General features: G+C 43.2%; 2 protein-coding genes across 4 annotated transcripts in view; one reads left to right on the forward strand and one right to left on the reverse strand.

Moving 5' to 3' along the window:
• The window catches only part of DEK (DEK proto-oncogene), a 263,979-nt gene that overhangs the window by 68,792 nt on the left and 175,980 nt on the right, over positions 1–19,207 (reverse strand). The gene's annotated exons all lie outside the window — the stretch shown is intronic.
• The window catches only part of RNF144B (ring finger protein 144B), a 90,086-nt gene that overhangs the window by 42,087 nt on the left and 28,792 nt on the right, over positions 1–19,207 (forward strand). For all 3 annotated transcript variants that reach the window (XM_069809187.1, XM_069809186.1, XM_009926329.2), the window contains exon 2: positions 14,627–14,815. In XM_069809187.1, coding sequence (XP_069665288.1) covers positions 14,651–14,815 — 165 coding nt within the window. In that variant the 5' untranslated portion in view covers positions 14,627–14,650. The remainder of the gene's footprint in view (positions 1–14,626; positions 14,816–19,207) is intronic.

A 19,207-nucleotide genomic window follows, 5' to 3' on the forward strand; every position in this document is an offset into this window, starting at 1 on the left:
GGCCCATGGATGTCACAAGCGCATGTGAACAAAATACTGTGGCAGGCTGCTGGTGTCGCTGTGAACTGAGTCCATCGGACCTCCTTGTACATACCAAAGCAGACATTGCCTTCAGCTTCATGAGGCTGAAAATGGTTCTGGATCTGTCCTCTTCCCGTGCGTGCTTGCCAGGAGGTAGGTACAGTTCCCTCCCCTCCCTCTGGCTTCCCATGCCAAAGCCCAGCTCTGTCTAATGCACTTCACAAATTCTCTTCATTACCCAACAGCCAGGAATAACCTTACATTCATTCCATCTCAAAATTAGTCTTCTTTTTGTTTGTGAAGGTGAATATTGAACCAAACAAAAAAGAACAGGTCCAGAGGGAAAGTCAGCAATGATACTAAGCTCAGCCTCTAGTATTTTGTATTTCTGCTGAAGCACAGCTGAGCTCCAGTGCTAGACTATGAGCCTTCTCACTTGACAGAGAGAAATACAGGTCTGAGGGCCATCGTACACTGCAAATTTACCCAGTCTTGGACAAATATTTACAGAGATGCTCGTGCCAAATAACTTTGTGCTGATCAGTAAGAAAATAGTGTTCGGTAATCTTTCTCTGTGTCTCTTGTAAATGGTTTTGACTCAGTGGGAACTGAGTGGGCATTATGTTCATAAAGTAGATCATTGCTAGCAGATACTAAAACACTCATAAAAAAAAAAGATAGCATCTCAAATTACAAAGGACCTCATCCTTCACTTCCTGCTGAAGTGGGACTTTTCCAACTCCTAGTCTTCCAGGGAGGAGCAGAGGTGCTGAGGGGAAATTTCTAGGCTTGAGAGCACAACTAGGTTAACGGCATTGCAAACACACTTTCAGATAAAAAATGTAGCTATATAAAACACATTTTGTTGATGCAGTCTCCTGGATCTCTTCGTATGTATTGATACTTGCACACAATGACATGTTCCCCGTTTCTGGTTCCTCTTACTCTATTTTAATAAAGAAAAATTATTGTGGGTTGCCCAAGACCTGGGTGGTTTTTCACGGTATTTCCAGGGGAATCTGCTCAGCCTCCAAGGGAAAATCCATAATCCGTAATTAGAAATGCCATCAGCTTACTTGATTCTTTGAATGTCCTTGGTGCCTGCAAGTACAGTTTTGGCTTCAGTGGAGTTTGAGCTGCTCGACTACGGGATCTACAGGCATCCTTGTGGCTCGTGTTTCCAAGCAGGTCAGTATCTCTGGAGTCCCAAAGCCAGCCAGCACTGGCCACAGCGATTTGGGCCATGTGAATCTGGCTCCTGCTGGAGAACTGTTAACCTCTCTGAAGTAAGGCAGTCTCAGACATGCTGTAGTGAAGGGACTGTTTGTATAAATTATGTTTATATAAAACCTAATGAGAAATTCTGTACCTGTCTGACAGACTTCAAAGACCATAAATAAGGGCAATTGGGTGAGTCAGAGTGGGCTCCAGAATTGGGACTTGATAAGGTGTATTTTCTGGTGTTGGTCTGGAGCTGTTAGCAGTGAAGATGGTGAAGTCAAGACGTGCTGTTCGTGAAAGCTATAGCCAGCATATTACTGTGGAAAAGTCCAGCTTGTGAATGTGAGTTTGTGCACACTAGAACACATCCCCTGCATGGGGTTTCTTCCTGTGCACTGGAGCTTGTTGTAGACACAACCATTCTACCTGCTTTTTGTCTGAAGGAGAGACGGGAGATGCTGATTAGGAGACAGAGTACAAAATTACTTTTTACTAGAAGAAAAAAAATACCATTTTACCGTCATGATCATGTTTCTCCCTTTTAATTGAGAATGTCAGTATTTGTGTCTGTTGCAAGCTTTTCTGCCTTTCACTTTGCTGTAATAACGAGGAGAGGAGGGAAAGTATATGACATGAGTCATTACTCAAAGAGTGGACGCTTGTCTGGGTGTCTAACAGAAGCTTTGATATTCATGTTTGGTTATACAGACTATTGTATCTTCAGACTGCCAGGGAGTAAATGTGCAGAACTGAAAATTTTTATGGGCTTTATATGTTTGCAAAAAGGAAAACAAATTGCAACGGAAGAGCTGTATCTCTGTGTTCAGGGCATGAAATGGGTCCTTCAAGGCTGCGGCTACTTATGCTTTTATGTACTATATGCTGCTGTGGCTTAGGGGTCAATTCCCTGCTCATGTATATATAGCTGCAAATCATTCAAAATTGCGTGCTCTAAACCCTAAACCCTATGTACATAGAAGGAAAAACACATTTCATGACAGCTAGTATGTAGGCGAATCATTTGCATGCAAAGAAAGTTCCAGGTTTAAGAAGAAGCTGTGACGTACAGGCTGACACTGGTTATGTCAGCAATAGATGGAAAAGTTCATGTGTTCTCCCTGTGCTTAATTTTGGAAGCATTCTGATGGGAGAAGGTGGGGAGATGATAAAGGAAAACAAGCTGGTCTTACCCCCTTCAAAAAAAGAAGGTTACAAAAATGTAGTCAGTGGGGAAAACAGGCTGATCCTGTGTGCTATTTACCATTGCACTCACTTGGAGCTTTTTCACAGCAGTGGACCCTCGGCTAACCACTGCTCTTGGAACCCTTCCCAATGGGGTTTTCCCATTATAGGGCTAAGATAACATCCACAGGGCCAGCAATAACTTGCTTGCTGAAGTTTTGCACAATGGAGAGGATGCAATCTTGCACCCATCTGACCTCTTCACAGTTACACTGATGGGTTTGGTGGTGGGGAATCTCCATCACAGTCTCTGGGGAGGATTTGTGGGAAAGGCAATCATGCCCTTTGCCTGGAGTGGAGTAAAAGCCACATATATGTATATATAATTTATCCAATACTACTTTAAGGACATGTATTTTTTGGATTGGTCAATGTTTTTATTGCAAATACCCAAGCAGTGTACATGGCTTGACCGGTTTCAACCCCCTTGTTGACTTAGCTTCCCACATTTTAAGAGGATGGGCCAACAAATGAAGGAAACATGTAGTTGTGGGGACAGGAGTAGAGAAGGAGTCGAGAATTCTTGCCATAGCTCCTTTTCCTAATTCTTAACAGCCAGGGCAAAATGCCTATTTGAGGGGCATTAGTTGTCGTGGTCATAATTAAAAGACCAGCTAGCAGAAAGATATCCTTAGAAAGGTTTCTGTAAGATTGTCACCCTATAGTATAGTTAGTCTATGAGTTCCTTCAGTGCTGTGTTCTAGATACTAATTTTTCTGAGCGTTTGGGAGGTGGGGCAGCTTCTTTCAACTGCTCCTAGTTGCTTATCTTTGCACACATAAGCAGGTCCATTGGAGCCATTGGAAACCCTCCCATTGGCAGGGCTTCGACTTCATGGCTAAGATCATGTAGACACCAGCCAGTTGTTAACAGATACTAAGGCACATGAGGCTGAAATCTTGTATGTTTACAGGTTGCTGTTCTCTGAAATTATTTCTGTAATGAAGGTTGAAATTTGGAACTGAAGGGAGGGGATGATGAATGCAAACTTCTAACTGCATTTGATGTACGCTTCTGGTTTATTATATGTCTTGCAGTATCATCCGGATTTGTAAGTAGTTGCATCGAGCACCTGAGAAACTGTGTTCCCTGTGCTTGACACTGTACAGGCAAAAATCTTCTGTCAGCGCTTAGAGCCTGAAACACAGAGACAGAAAGTGGATGCAGAAAGTCAGGTGGGAGAGGGCAGGGCAGCAATGAGATGACAACATTGCGTTGCGTGACAGACAGTGTCATCAGCCGAGATGCTGCAAAGCTTTTTTACTCAAGTTTAAGAAAATGTCATATTTGTCTTATATAGTTAGTAAGATGCAGAACAAAACAGATCATGCTCTGTTTATTTATAAAAGTAGGAATATATAGGTGATTTAAAAATATGTAGCTGTTAGTGAAGAGCATAAGACTAATTGTAGTTGAAGCTATTATTGTTATTCCAGCACAGTTTGCAACTTCTGTTCAGTAGCATGTACGTGAAGCCTGTCAGAGGTTAGAGACGCCCCATAGTCACGTCCTGATTGATGGCGTGGGCACCGTGGGGCTCCTCCGTGCTGGGGCAGCAGGCAATGTCGAAAGAATCGCCTGCAGCAGACGCCCTCCCAGGAGCCGTCCCCCTCCCAGGAGCCACCTCCCAGCATGCTGGGCTCATTGCGCTTCCCATGTGTGGGCTGGAAAAGAGGGAGAGCAAATGTGGATATTGAGAGGACAAGCAGAGGGAAGCTCAGTTAGGGGATTGGTACTGGAGTTTACTTCTCTTTTTTACCTCTGCAGATCTGGCCAGAGGTGGGACTCATTCAGTGCTCTGTCCTTTCCTCATCTCCGGTTGCAGCTGACTTTGGTAGGGCTTATTCAGGGACTGGCAGAGGAGTGGTTCGGGGATACACTCTGATTAGTTTAATAACCAGTTGTGAGAAGCAGTAGTAGTTATTTCAGTAAATGCATGTGTTCAGTTCCAAAACAACCTGCTCATGTCCGGATCCAAACCTCTGCTATTGCTTCTTAATGACTGTATTGTTTCTTGTCAAACTCCAACATAGTCATTAGCTATTCACGTTGTTTTCTTAATGGAAAACGCCTATATTGGTGGTAGTGACTTCCCCAAGGTCTGATCTTCAGAGTTGACTCCCAGTCTTTGATGTACTGAATGTCATTGTAGCTAAGACGTGAAAGTTACCACTGGGTAGTGTGTCCCCCCCTCGCTTTCTAAGTCATCAAGAGTTATTTGGATCAAGGGCAGTTTTCAATGTTTTACCTGTTTTATCTTGGTTACCTTGCACAGCGTGTTTCTTCTATAATAATGGGCAGCATATTCGACTGTGAGATTAGATAGGGGCAAATTAGAACATTATACTTATTAGTTTTATTCACTGAGCAGTCAGACAAAAATTGTTATAAAAGGAAAATGAACTTACTCTTTGATTCCTGTTGATGTAAATCTAAGCTTGTGTGAAAGTGCTTTTCAATGCTTGTAGTGAACAAAGACTGTAGGACCATAATCTTGCCGGTTTGCCATTTTCTTGGCCTGACGAAATGACAGGGATGTTAAAGGTGTCATCTTATTGCAAGCACTGAAAAAAACATTTCTCAGATCATCCCTTCTAAAAATAAATACCTAAATATGTGTTAATTTTTTTCACTAGATGGTGTTCAGTAACTTTTTTTAGTATATGGTGTTTTTGCAGAATTCAGTGGAAGATCAATTTCATTGTTTCAGTCAGCTGAGTTCTTCTTTGGCTTCTGGCAAACTCTGCACTCTTCCCTTGGCCCTAAGAAGTTTCTTGCTGTCACTTTTGAGGCCTGGCTTTGTGTCACGTCTCCACTTGCCTTGACCTGCTTGCCTTGCAGTCAGGACACTGCTTGCTCCAAACGCAGCACTGGCTGCTCTGAAAAAGGAGCCATGTCCAGCCTGAGGAGCCCAACAGCCCAGTTAGTTTCTTCTTAGAAGAAGCGTACATGCAATGAACAAACAGATCAAGTTGGTCTCTCTGTCAAATAACATTCCATTGCTTTCACTTTAACAATGCATGTTTACAAATATCTTCTAAAAATCCTTGTGTTAGAACAGGCCAATGTCACAAATATCTTCTGAACATGCCCTATCTAAACTGTACACATTCCAGCTCAAGGAGTTAACATATCCCAAGGTTTCGTTATCTGATTAACAAAAATAAACTTTTTTTTCTGTGTCAAAGGCGAATTATTACATCTGACTTCCTATTCCTGTTTCAGCTGAGACAGCTAGCCAAGTTATCAACCTGTTTGACCTCCCAAAAACTCAATTCCTTTTTACTTAGTAAATGCTACAGTTACCAAAAGGTTTCGTGTGGACAGAGAGGAAGACCGATCATTTGCTTTTGTCATTAATGTCACGAAGAGTGTGTTTTTATTTAATAGTAGTATATTACCTCTCGTCAACAGGAAGTTAAAAGTAAAGTGCACCAAACTAGTTTGGCTGGGAATTCCTTGTAGCTTAGCATTAACAGATGTTGTATAGTGTCATTAAGAATAGGGGATGTTATTTAGATAAGCTTTAGAGTCTAATCTTAGACCTGGTAACCAATACTTGGAATTCCACTTGGTATAATTTTGTTGTTTTGATGTGTTTTGGAAATATTTGGAAATGTTTGATGCCAAAATACACAAGTTCTGTTGTCTGGCTGCACTTTGCCTGTTTCACTGCATTTTGTGCTGATCAACTTTCTTTAGCTCTGTGACTGCCAGGGTGAACATAAAACTTTAGGGGAATCCTGCTAGGGACCAGACGTATCACCCTGGCCTGCTGCCTGTGGCTGACGCCATTATGCTGCTCAGGCAGAGTAAGTGTGACACATTGGGGTCCTCCCGAACTTGATGCCCACAGGCCTGCCCAGGACTCACATCCACTTGGTCCTGGTGCCGGGAGCTATGGCTTTCCAGCCTGGCGGTGTTGACAGAGCTGTGTCCTGAACTTTGGTATGTCCTAGTTCAAGAGCAGTGCCATGAGAAGTGAGTGAAGGTGGTGGCTTCTGCGATGCGACGGTCTGACCTCGTTCCATGTAGAAGGGCTTACTCCCTTTCTCATGGATTCAATTAATACTGCCATTTTGTGGCTCCTGTCAGTATTGAAAAGAAACGAAGACCATGTTTTGATTATGCATTTCAGCTTAGTAACAGGCTCCATTATTCCTTTTTCAGTCTTCATGTTTTTATCTTTAAGTGATCAGAAAGTGCTTCTCCTAGCTGCCTGTCAGCTGGGAGTAGCAGCATTTATTTCACCATTAGCTATTAGATTCCCTTTTCTTCGACTCCCCAGCTTTTTAGCAATGGGAGGGGGAAAAGCCCACATTTTTCCCCTTGCTTATTCTAAAGCAGTATTGCAAGGAAACACATAAAGGATTCCCACAACTGCAGTCACATCTGTTTTGGAAAAAAAAAAAAGTGGTTTGTTATATTCAATTAATATCCATGGTCTTCTTGCAAAGAAACTCCCCAAAGACATATTGATGTAGGGTTGCTAGAAGTTACTGTAAAGAACTGGTGTTTTAAAATCTCAAAGTTATTCATACCTCACAGTATTACAGTACAGTAGAGGTATTACCTGACAAGTGTACTCTCAAAGACTTGTGGAGACTGATTTACATGTGCTCTAATGGTGTTTTGATTTATTAGAATGATTTGAAATTATTTGGTGCATGTGAGATTTGGGAAGCTGTTCAATGTGTGTTTTAGGCATCCTAAATTGCTGGTATAAAAATGCCTGGCAGAAAGCTGGATGATATTCTTAATTAGTGCAGTCTGTCCCTTACATTTTTTTTTGTGCAAGAGGCTTCCCACTCACTACATTCCTTTCAAAGTATTTGATATATTTATTTTTTGGTTGCTAGCATGATATGAAAATACTCCATACAGCCAGTGCTTCTTGAACAGCAGCTCAAGGGCTCTTTTTTTTTTTTTTTTTTTTGCCAGGCATTCCAATGAAAACAAGTGAGAGAAATTGCCTTCAGTGTGTTCTCATGTACCAGACAGCATGTTTACTTAGGCTGCTTGTTCTTTAAAGAAGTTTTCATAAAATAAAAATTTTACCGTGCAGAAAGCTGTCATAAAATATTATACATCTGACTTTTCTTAAGCCCTGCTCAAAGAGAACACATATTGTAATACTTTTATTCTCTCTAATACTTCGTCTTGGTAGTATATTATGGTAATCCAGAAATGGGTTTTCCTTGTACATGCATGTAATCAAGTGCTTGCTGTATTAAGTCAGAGATGTAAAACAGTAATTCTGAATATATTAAAAAATGTATTTAAAATTAGACCTTCTATTTGCAGATCTGGTTGCTTTTTTTTGACACCACAATTTCAGGAAATCTAAGTAGTTGTTTAACTTGTTAATAATCTCATTGCAATAAAGCAAGATATTCAGGCTTTGATACTCAGGAGCCCTTAAACATATGATTAAATGTCCTTCTTGAAGATGAAGGCTTTCCTGAATTGGAGTTTTAATCATACGTTTTACAGCCTTAGTGAATCACTGCTTGATAAGTAATGCTGTATGGACTAGATAGGTAGCTCTGTGTAGGCAGTGCATATCAAAAGGAGGAGAAATTAATGCATTGTGGTTTAGTGGTCAGTCTATTAGACCACAGAAGTACTGGTGCGCTTGATTCAGACTAATTCTCTGTGCAGAGCTGTTGAGGTTAAAAGAGCTGCCTTAGAAGTGAATTTTGAATAACATTGTCTTGAGAGAGTTGGGACAGCTAAGGACTTGTAACCAAAACTGGTAATGATGGGGTTTTGCTGAAATTGATAGAAATGTGGTTTCTGACAGCTGTCTTCACATGTCCTAATTTCATAGTTCAGTTTATATCTTCTATGATCTGACCCCCTTATCTTAATACCACTCTATTTTTTAAATCTTTCTATAATTATTCTTTTTTGCCAAGGGCCTGATTTTTAGCATTGGTTTTGAACACTTGTATTTTTCAGTAGTTTTCTTTTTCTATTTTATTTTGAAGGGGGGAACCTTAGTTACAGCAAACAACAGAATCCTGAGCTGAACGATGTCAAAACAGGTTTTCGTATGGCATTGAAGTAATTTCGTAATGGGTGGAGTACTTAAAAAATCTCTAGGGCATAAGAAACAATTACAGTGCTTGCAAATGTTTCTTCAGGGAAGTTCAGTGAGTACCTGGGACACTAAGTAGGAGCTTAGCACAGGTGCTGTGTGTTCGTTCTGACACTAAAATGTTTTTTGTAAACTGGGAAGAGCGATGTTATGTGTTAGACCCACACGTGACCTCTTTACGATGCCACTGTGTGTGTGCAAGTCCACGCCTGGGTGCTGGTTTATGGCAAGACTGGGGGGTACTGGGGTTGAGGGGACTGTCGGGGCTCAGCCTGCCCCACAGAACGGGCTCAGGCACACGCCAGCCCGCGGGGAAAAACACATAAAGGACCCTTTTTATTCCGTGAATGTTTCCTGGAGCAACTTGTCCCATGTTTGTACATTTCTTGACTCCTTTAAACTCCAAATTGAGCTAAAAGCGTACAGCTCTACTAGCTTCAGCAGAATTGTTTGTAAACACAAGGCTTGAAGTAGCTTCTCCAAGAACTCTGTTGTTGCTTTTGGATGCAGCATGTGAAAAATGAAAGGATGACTTACAGTGCTGAATATAATCCATTCATTCTCTTCCAGCTTCAGTGCAGAAGGCTTTCATGATTTTATGTGATGTTTCCAAGTGGTGAAAGTCACATTCAGATACGTTTTTTTAACTAAGTACAGTGACTTGATTGCAGGCAAACAGACAATGTCCTTCTGATGTTGTAGCTCAGACTGTCTGGCTTGTTTGCTCTATCTCATATACAGAGTAACTTCTGTTCTTTGAGCCTGGTATTCTTGGTTTGAGGCAGCTGGGCAGACTCAAGTGAGCCTTTGTGTGATTGTAACAAGGATGTTACCTTACAATGCATGCTCACAGGGAAAGTTTCAGCTCTAGGTTGCATCAATTTTTAACACCTTTATGGAGCTGTGGTGGCTTGACCTTGGCTGGCTACCAGACACCCACCCAGTTGCTCTCTCCCACTTCAGGACACTAATACCAAGATTTGCAAGGGGTACCCGTCTAGAAGCCAGCACAGCAGATATTTGCTGTTAGGAAGTCGTTTTCTAAGCCAGACACCGGACACTGTGGTGTCAGGAGGCCCTGAAGGCAGACAAGTTCTGTACTCCTTCCTCCAGTGCTTTTGTTGTGTTTTTCATATTTCGCTCAAGACCTCCACTGCTTTTGTGTTAGTGTTTCTGCTCGTACTTATCCTTCTGACCCCCCAAGCCCTTCTCTTTCTGCTTTGAGCACACTCTAGTTTTTTCTTGCTTATGGATAGTGTTGAGACATTTCAGTGCTACGTGAAAGCACAAAGCTTTGTCGTCTCCCAGAGAAAAAGCAAAATTGGTTGCAGGCAGATGAACGAAATGGAAACGTTGACAGGTCTGAGCGCTCAGCAAACTCTGGTCCTGGTGACTGTGCAGTTTATGCCCTCCTAGGGCTGACCCCATATAGCTCACTCACATTCATTCAGACTGTCTGGTCATGCCTTATCCTGTGGCATCAACACCATTAGTGTGAGAGCCAGGGAAGGATGAGTCTTCCCAACAGTTCTTCTTCCTTATAAGATGGGCAGCATACCCCTTGAGGAAATACGTCCCATTTCCTGGAAATTCTGTGCAATGTAAAAGGATTATGATCTGTATTTGTGTGTGTGTGTGTGTGCATGTTCATGGCTGATAGAAGTATGTAAAAACACTTGGATCTTTACAGTTCATGAGTGTTTATGCACACTGGGGCCAGTTTGAGCCTTCCTCGTCACCCATTTGCACTGGTGCAGAGCTTAGTTTATTATGTTCCTCCAGGTTATATGTCCCTGAGATATGTTTATCCTTATTCCACAACATCTCATGGAGCCTTTGTTGCTGTTCAGTGGAGGTTTTTGTGAAGAGTTATGTGCTGTATTGCAGTTTCAGTGATACATTTCTTGCTTTATTTGGGATTCTATCCTAAATGGGTCATTTGTGTTTGTGAGCATGAAAGGGAAGATCTTAGTGCTTAGAAATGTATTTTTTATATACGAGGGTCTGGTTTTTTCAGGGACTTTCTATTTATTTTTATTTCAGGTGACTTTTATTAATATAAGCAAATATGGAATGGTGTTTTCCTCTTTGTCCCCAACTCATTCTTCAGTGATTCCCTCTTCCCCTGCACAACACATATCTTAGGTGTTTGGTTTTCAACTTAAACTGTTGGCAACTCACTTGTAATTACAGAAGGAATTTTAAGCTGCTGTAAAGAGAGCTAATGGATGTATAATTAACTAATGACAGTTTGTGGGACTAAGCCTAGCAAAGTGAAAGCCATAAAAATTTGGAGCAACTGAGGTGGAACTTCACAGCTTCTCTGCAGTGTTTGGAAAAGTCAGTTCTCCCAGGGTAGTAAAGTTGGGGAGATGGTTTGAGAGCTTGGGAGAGGACAATATATCTTGAAATGTGCGGAAAGAACAGGAGGAGTAGAGGGTAAGAGCAGGAGGAAGACATGTGTCCTTCTCTCCCCATCATTTCCACCATCTGATCTGATCATGGGGATGAACTTCCTCCGCAGGCCTGATTTCTCTTCGGAGCCCAGTTGCCACTGGATGGGGCTACCCTTTCCTGTAACCATTAACTCTTCCCCACTGCATGCTTCCCTTGGCAGCAGTAGAAGAAGTCACAATTCTGGCGAGCAGAAGCAGAGACCAGCTGGTTGGGTTGCTCTGGGAAAAGGAGCAGTCCGTGCAGGCCATGCATCCTCTCTCTCTCTGATGGACAGGTTTTCGGGTACTAACAGGATGGCTGTGCCTCTGCCAGCCTGACCTGGAGGGCCGCTTACGGACAAGCTGGACCCTTATGGAGCACAGAGGGAGTGCTGCTGCTGGTAGCCGTGGTGCCTCCTCCAGGCAGCTGTCTCTATTCAGGTTCCCATCCTTTTCGCTTCATTTGCTGAACCCCGCCAGGGTTAATGAGGCTGCGGTGAGATGAGCCAGCCCGGGCTGTGTGGGGGCTGGATCCTCTGGTCTGCCAGGTTTGCTTGGTGTTGTCTCCTGGAGATTTCCAGAGGGTGCTCTGCTCGTTCTAGGTTTAGATGCCCCGCTCTGGCATCTTGGTGTGAGGGAAGGAAGAGTGCGGGGACGGGGGGGGACAGGGAGCAAAACTGAATTTAACCTACAAACAGTCTTCAGGGACAAGGGTGCCTGCGATATCATAACAAGTCCCCACGGCCATCACACTGTGGCATCTGATTGCTAGTAGGGCAGAGCGGTTAATCAGGAGCCTACTCTTCACTGTGGCAGTCTTTCTTGCTATCACACTGAGAGCCAGATTTAGGCCATCTAAAATTAGCCCCTAGCCCTAAACCTCAGTCATAAACCTGAGTCTTTCTACTGCTGCCTTAATAAAAGCATGCAGTGTTATAACCCTTTTGGTTATAAAAAGAACACTGACTTTGGAAACAGCTGTATCCGTTTTATATCCATTCCCACATCTTGAAATATTCCTTTGTACATCTCTCCTCTTAACATTGCTACCTTTTACCGTGTAAATGAAGAAATGTCAGATCCATGCAGCGTGGGGGTGAGTAGCTTACCTGTACAGATGCAGCTGCTGTTGAAAAGCACACCTGAGTAAATGTGTTACAATTCCCCTAAATACTGAGATAACGTCTAGCGCATTTTAAATAACAGGTAGTTCTTGATCTGTTGTAGCATTTCCAGTGACTCACTGTTCCCCCCTCCTCCGCCCTCCCTGTTGCAGTAATTACAGAAGAGTATTGCAGTTCCTGACTCAGAGGGAGGCTTCCTTCCAGGGCTTCCGCCCATGCTGGAGCTCCAGCTCTGCAGCCGTATGGAGCAAATTGTGGGGACCATCATGGTAGCAGGCGGGGACTGCGCCAAGAATAATGCAGGCACGGCATATGTTTTGAACTAGCGATAGCAAGCCATTAAAGGGAGAGTTTGCTTTGGATTCGTGGCCGGGAATTTGGTTGCCAGAATCTTGGCTATGTCTCTAAAACTGGATGCTTACAGGAAGGGCATCCCAAGGGACGCGTCTGGTGGCTTCTCTCTCAGGCTAGGCTAGGAAACTGCAAAGTATAAAAATCAAAAGGGGTAAGTGTGCTCCCACCCAGATTTGTTGTGGTTCCATGGCTTTTGAAGAGGAAGTGTCTTCCTGCGGTCCCGTGGGAGCACAGAGCAGGAGGGTCAGGGGACAGACCTGGGGATGGGGCTCGGCTGTGCGTCAGGTTGTGAGGTGGGAGCTGTGGGATGAGGTTTCACGTGTGCTGACCCCTCGCGCTCCATGGACACCATCATTTCTTCCTCTCAGGAGGAATTCAGCAGGTAGTGCAAGCTGGCACGTCGTGTACTCGCTGACTGGCTGCAGCTGGCCTGGCCGCTCCGGGAGCAGCAGAACGGCAGCAGTGACACGCTGCCAAATCTGACCTGACAGCCCTGCCACAAGGACGCTCAGGACTGGGGGGGAGGCAAGCAGAGGTGGACCAAAGGGCTCGAGTCTCCCGTTTGCCTTGTGAGCCGTTAGATCTGGCAGGCACACGGACAGGTCTTGATCGTCTGTTGTTTTCATGTTCGTGCCGCCTCCATTCGTGATGCAGCTTTTTAGATTTAGCAGAGCTGCACTCGTACTTGGCACTGGTGCAAGCAGCTGTGTGCAGCTGGCCACCAGACCTCTGCTTCTAAGAAATGTGTCTGAAGGTCTTCTTGCCATCAGCTAAGTGTATTCATAAGCAGAACTGTGCAAGTTGAGCCAAGTTTCTTGGAGATGGGAATAGATTCTTCTGTGCCTTAAATGCTGCACTGAACCCCGCTGTCTATTTTGAGGTGAATAAAATCTGCAAATTTGCTTTCCATTGTTTTAGCTTAAGCATGAGGAAATTCTCTTTAATTTCTCTTTCAGTGTTACTGTGTAAGAATGAGGGTCCTGAAATTTTTTATGGCTATGGTGCAGTGTTTTCAAATGCTTAGGTCAGAAAACATTACATGTGAGCACAGTATTTCCATCTGTTGCTTCTCAAAGGATAGAAATTTCATCCCCAAGTACTGCTGTGACATAATGCGTGGTGGAAGCATGGCTCTTCTGAGCATCTCCTTGTCAAAGTGCTAGTGCACTTAGTTCATGGTTCACAAACCTCAGTGCCTAAGAGCCCTAGGAAACAGAAGAGCTGGTTGCTAGTGAGTGGGATGGACAAAAGCTACAGACCTGAGCAGGCAGCTCTCTGGCATAGTCAAGGCAATGCAGAAAAGAGGACTGCACGTGGAATACTCTTACGAGCTTGGATTTAAGCTCCAGCCCCATATGAAGTAGGACATGCAATCTGAAACCCTTTCCTGGGTTTAGATGCCTTTGCCACCTCTCTTGCGATGGACTGCTATCTCAGTGACAACCCACAAAGAAGGTGGAGTTCATGGTACCCACCAATTATGTCACAGGCTAAACGTTTGAAGTGCTTGCCTAGGAAGTAGGAATCTGTGCTTGCTGTCGCACTGCCCAGGAAAGCTCCCGAGCCACCAGCTGGAATGGAAAGTGGGAATGGAGACACCCATTGAAAGGGTGTGGGTGCAATGAAGACTGAGGGTTTCATAGGGATGGGAGGGGAATGACTCTGCAACTCGTTTGAGGGGGCACAGTGATACATGTATATATGTACTTATGAACACAGTTTACTTTTTTAATTAAAAATTCATTGTCCCAAGTCAGATCTCTGCTCGTAGGACTTTGGTGAGGGCTCTGACCACTATACTATTGCATATAACATAGGTAATGTCTCATCTGTGTGAGTTTTAGTTTGTTTGTTTTTTAATATGATGATAAGTGGCCTGACAGGTGCTTTGTGCCAGCAAGGTGAATGTTCTCTGAGAATCCAACCCAGGTCAGGCCTTTCGAGGTGGTGGGCTCTCAGGCACCTACTTTGTAAATTTTGAATGGCCTGAAGTGTGAGATTGGCATCAAGATGCTAAAGTAGTATATTTGGGTGTGCAGGTGCTTTTATGGATCTGAGCTGTAAATTCTTGGGTCAGTGAGAAGCTACATGGCTTGTGGGATGTTTCAGCTCTTGATTTCTCTTTTCAGGCTGAGCGGACAATTAATGATTGAATGGGCTCTGCTGGGAAGGCTTGTCCTCACACCATGACAGCTGATGAGTCAGAAGCTGGAGAGTTAGCTCTGGAGCCCCTGCTCACTTGTAAGCTATGTCTCTGTGAATATTCCCTGGATAAGATGACCACTCTTCAGGAATGCAGCTGCATCTTTTGTACATCGGTAAGGCCTAGCAGTGCCTTTACGTTACAGAGCGGGGTAATGGGAGACAGAACTGTGAGATGGCATTGCTTGTCCTGTATGAGAAGCGTGTGTTATCCATGCTGATAGGAGATGCTTTCCTAAAGAGCATGTGGTGTTAGTGTGTCTTTATTTAAAAGAATGACTCTGTCATTCTGCTTTTGATAATTCGTAACTCTAACAGATAAATAATAATAAATCACAGTAGAAAATGGGAAAAAAGATGCATTTTAAGACTGTCAGAGAACATACACAGTCTACATGCAATCTCAGTATTTATTTTTCTGAAGCAAAATCTTGAAATGTCATGGGATAACTGTGAGATTTTGTTTCCCCTTTATAATTTTCTGAGTACTCAGAGACCTTTTAAGTCTTGTACATAATTTTTAAGAGCATGAACCTTGGCCTAATGAGCCTTTGCATCTGCAGTTTGTGCTGCAGAGATGTTGCCCAAGTCATGAATTGCCTATAGTTGTAAGTGAGGACTTTCTGTCCTGCAAATTCAGATCAAATAAAGCTGGTGGAAGTGATAAAGGTGGAGGTTGAGTGAGCTGCTAAAAGCCCTACAGATACTAGTATTCTTCTGGTCTCTTTGTCAGCATGGAAAAATGGACCCAGTTTCTCTGGCGATAGTGACTTTGGTGTACGTGACTAATGGATTTTGGAAACAGGTCAGAAGCCACTGGAGGGATGTTGTGTTTTTTAAGTCCAGAATAAATGTGCTTGGTTTTATTTTTTAACAATAAATTGTGGATAAGCATCAAGCAAGTACGTTTAAGTTTTGCCCTTTAATGTTTGAACTCATGGAAGAAATCTGATACTTGTGAAGTCAGCTTGAGTGAGAGTATCTCCATTTCCTCTGAATTCAGGGTAGTTTAAATAGGATAAGAATCTAGCTGTGTGTTTCAAGAAACTAGGATAAGGTTGATTAATATGCATTTTCAGCCTGAACTTCATGACGTTTGTTTTCCATACTGACTTCCACAAAATATTTCCATATTTTAGTTTGTAACAAAAGTTTTCAGAGAACATACCTAACAGGTAGGTATGAAGATATTACTTTAAATTAAAAAAATTCGGAGAAGTTGATACCTTTACAGTGGTCCCACTTTTCTCCAAGAATTCAGTAACTCTGATTTAGTATCATTAATAGCACGTTAACCTCAGTGTTAGCTGGGCAAAGTAACCCTTTCACCCCTGGGGAATGGAGGACTGCTGAGGACTGCGCCAGGCAGAGCTGGGCTATCCACTCCTTCGGGGCACTGGCTAAAGGGAGAGGTCGGTGACAGCTGGGGAAGTTGCTGTCCCCACTTGTCCCCTGTTGGTGCCGCAGCTGCCACCCCATACATACACCCCTTACCTGGCCGGTAGTGGGAAGACCATCTCCTCTGAGCTTGGCTCTGCAGTGCCACGACAGCGAAGTGGAGAGTACAGTCACAGTTGTTTGGCATCTGTGCAAACTTTGCTGACTTTGTCTAAATCAAGAGCCAGCCATGAGTGAGTGCTGACTGCAGCTGGGAGAAGCCTTTAGACATGCTCTATTTATTTCAGCGGGTGTAATATGTCTCGATTGTGCTTATGCTCCATGTCTACCCTTTGTCTGGCTGTTGTTGCCTGTGTCTGAACATCGTCCCGATGGATGTGTATGGGCTGTCGCAACAGAGACTTAGATCTTGCATCTTATAACAAAGGAGACTCTGGAAAGTTTTAACCAGCCTATATGGCTTTCTGTCTTGAATCCAGAGCAGTTTCTGGGAGACCATAATGAGTTGCACCTTTGGGCAGCCTCCAAAGAGCAGTGTCAGAAGCACCTTGCCACAGAGTGCCTCAGTGCCAGGGCTTGCACGGGGGATTGCTCGGGGCACAGCCTGCAGTAGCTGCACTGGTATGCAATGCCCTAAATTTCCTCCCAACCATGCCAGGGCTTCTACCTTCACACTACCCTTAAGACAGATATTGGGGTAAGAATGTCAACGGTGAGCTATGGGATTCAGCCCATATCAGTTTTTCAGCTAGCAATGCTTTCAGCTTGTATAGCTTATTCCTATTTTCTGTCGCTAAGATTAATTATATAGATCCAAGACTAGTATTAAATTTGAAATAGAAAAGGGTTTGACATCGGCATAATAGGTTCTGCTCTACTAAGGTGAAACTGTTAGTTTTGTTAATTTTTTGTTCTATTACACATACTACATGTGTGAGGGGTTGGTTTTTTTGCAAACTGTAATGACGATTCTGCATCTATGATTGTTTTTCACTACAGCATTTTTGGCTGTGGAAATAATTGGAAATTGTTACTATTTAGGCATCTGCAGGGGCGAGCTTATGTCTGCTTTTCAGTTGTAGCCTGTAAAACCAAGGAATTTAAATGAATTAGAATTGTGTGCACCTATTTTTTCATCTTAGAAACTCTTGTAATAAACATTATACCTCATAAAAGCTGTATTCTAGCCAAAGTAAGTAAACTGTGTTTAAGAAGGTGTATGTTTGCATTTTGGTGGAATGTTGCTAGTAAGACAGGAATTTTTCAAATAGCTATAAACATTTTTACTCTTTCTGTTCAGAGAAGAAAAAGCAGATGGCTTGCAGAACATGCTAGCCATCTTACTTGGTAGCCCAGTCAGGTCTGAAGAGGCATTAGCCTTGTATTTCTTAACACTTGTTGCACGTAAGACTCCACTGAAATGTGAGGTAAAGCACACATTTACACATCCCGAGAATTTGGAAATGACTATAGTGTACCTGATGGTTTGGTTTTATTGTGTTGGACTATATTAGTTTCGAATGAAAGTCTGATTTCTGAAGAGGGTTGGGCAGAGATGTGAGGTACATTTTATCTGCAAAAGTTTTACAGGACTGCACTTTGTATTATTCAGGTCATTTCCTATAGCAATAAAACCTTTGCGGAGTGCCATGCTGTGGTGCACACTCTTACATATATATATTCAGCAATATATGTATTGCTTGAGCTGCATGGTTTTATGCTACTTGCCCCACTCCCTAAAGGGGAGGGGATCTCCTCTGTTCCTGATACTACTTATCTTAGGTTTTGTCTTGCCAGTCATCCTTCTTGTATATTTGGTGGGATGTCCTTCCTATCTGCAGTCCCTTGTGCTTACCTTGTTGCCTTGCAACTTTTTCTTCCTTGGATGTGCCCATGTGCAACTACACAGGTTTTTGCCCCTGTGGTGGTCACATCGCTCACGTATGTGTGTAAAATACTTACACACTGTGTGTGGGTACACCATCACAGTATTACAAAATACAGTATTTTAGTGGATTTATATCTGGGTCCAAAGAAACTAATATTAATTACATCCTGATAGATACAAAATTATATTTTGAATATTACGCTTATTTCTAGTCAATATTCTTACATGTTTGTGTCCTTTGCTCTTCTTCTTCCTCCTCCAGATAGCTCCAGTGGTGCCTCACTCAGGCAAGAGTCAGGAGTGCTCTGGCAGGGTAGTGCCAGAAATGGACAGGCTGACCTCCCTGCTTTGCCTTTGGAGGGGGCACCGGGTGTTGCCCATGCTTTGGTGCTCATTAGACTGGCTGGAAAGTGTATGTCTTGGAGACTCCCGCCTTTTCAAAACCTGGCTGAAACTGGGAAAGCAGCTGGGAGAGACGATGAGTGGTGTGATCGCATGTACCTCGCTTCCTCTTGCTAGAAATGCCCTGGTAGCTGGCACAGCGTGAATTACCCTTTGGAAGCAGTAGTGAGGAGTGCAGGAGTAGCAGTAATACTGGAAATACTAAGGGCCCTATGGAAGACTCAGTGCGAGTCTGTAGCCTGTAAGCAGTCATGGAGGTGAGGTTTTACCAGGTGTGCTAAGATTGCCCTGGTGGCAGTGATGACGGAAGGGAACCAGTGGAGTGCTGTTACAGAAAATGTGGTTTTGGGGGTCAGTAAAAAAGCTGGTGTCAGCTTCTTCCCTGCACGCCACTTCTGTTTGTTTTTGTCTTTTCTCTTTTTCCCCCTCCTCCTAAGCATTTCAGAGTCCTGATGAGAGCCAGGTGAGCAATAAATGGCATTGCTGCTATTTACATCAAGCAGCAGCTTATATCTGTCTTGTGTGTTATTTACTGGAAGAGGGTTGGAGATGCCTAAGACAACATGTAACAAACTGAAAACAGAAGATACTTTCATATATTTGCTTCTGTGTTGTCAGCACATGTTTATGCAGACCTAGCATGATTCACCCTTCTTTTTTTCCAAGCAAATTCTTTGTTGATTCTTGTGCTTCTGAGAAGCGTGTGAGGTAACTGAGTTACAAAACGCACAAAACAAATATCATGATGATCCACCTGTTTGTTATTTTGGTGCGCACAATGCTGTCTAAATGAGATTAAACTTCACGCAACCTTGGAAGG

Source organism: Haliaeetus albicilla, chromosome 21 (genome assembly GCF_947461875.1).
Source record: "Haliaeetus albicilla chromosome 21, bHalAlb1.1, whole genome shotgun sequence".
NCBI classification, from domain to species: Eukaryota; Metazoa; Chordata; class Aves; order Accipitriformes; family Accipitridae; genus Haliaeetus; species Haliaeetus albicilla.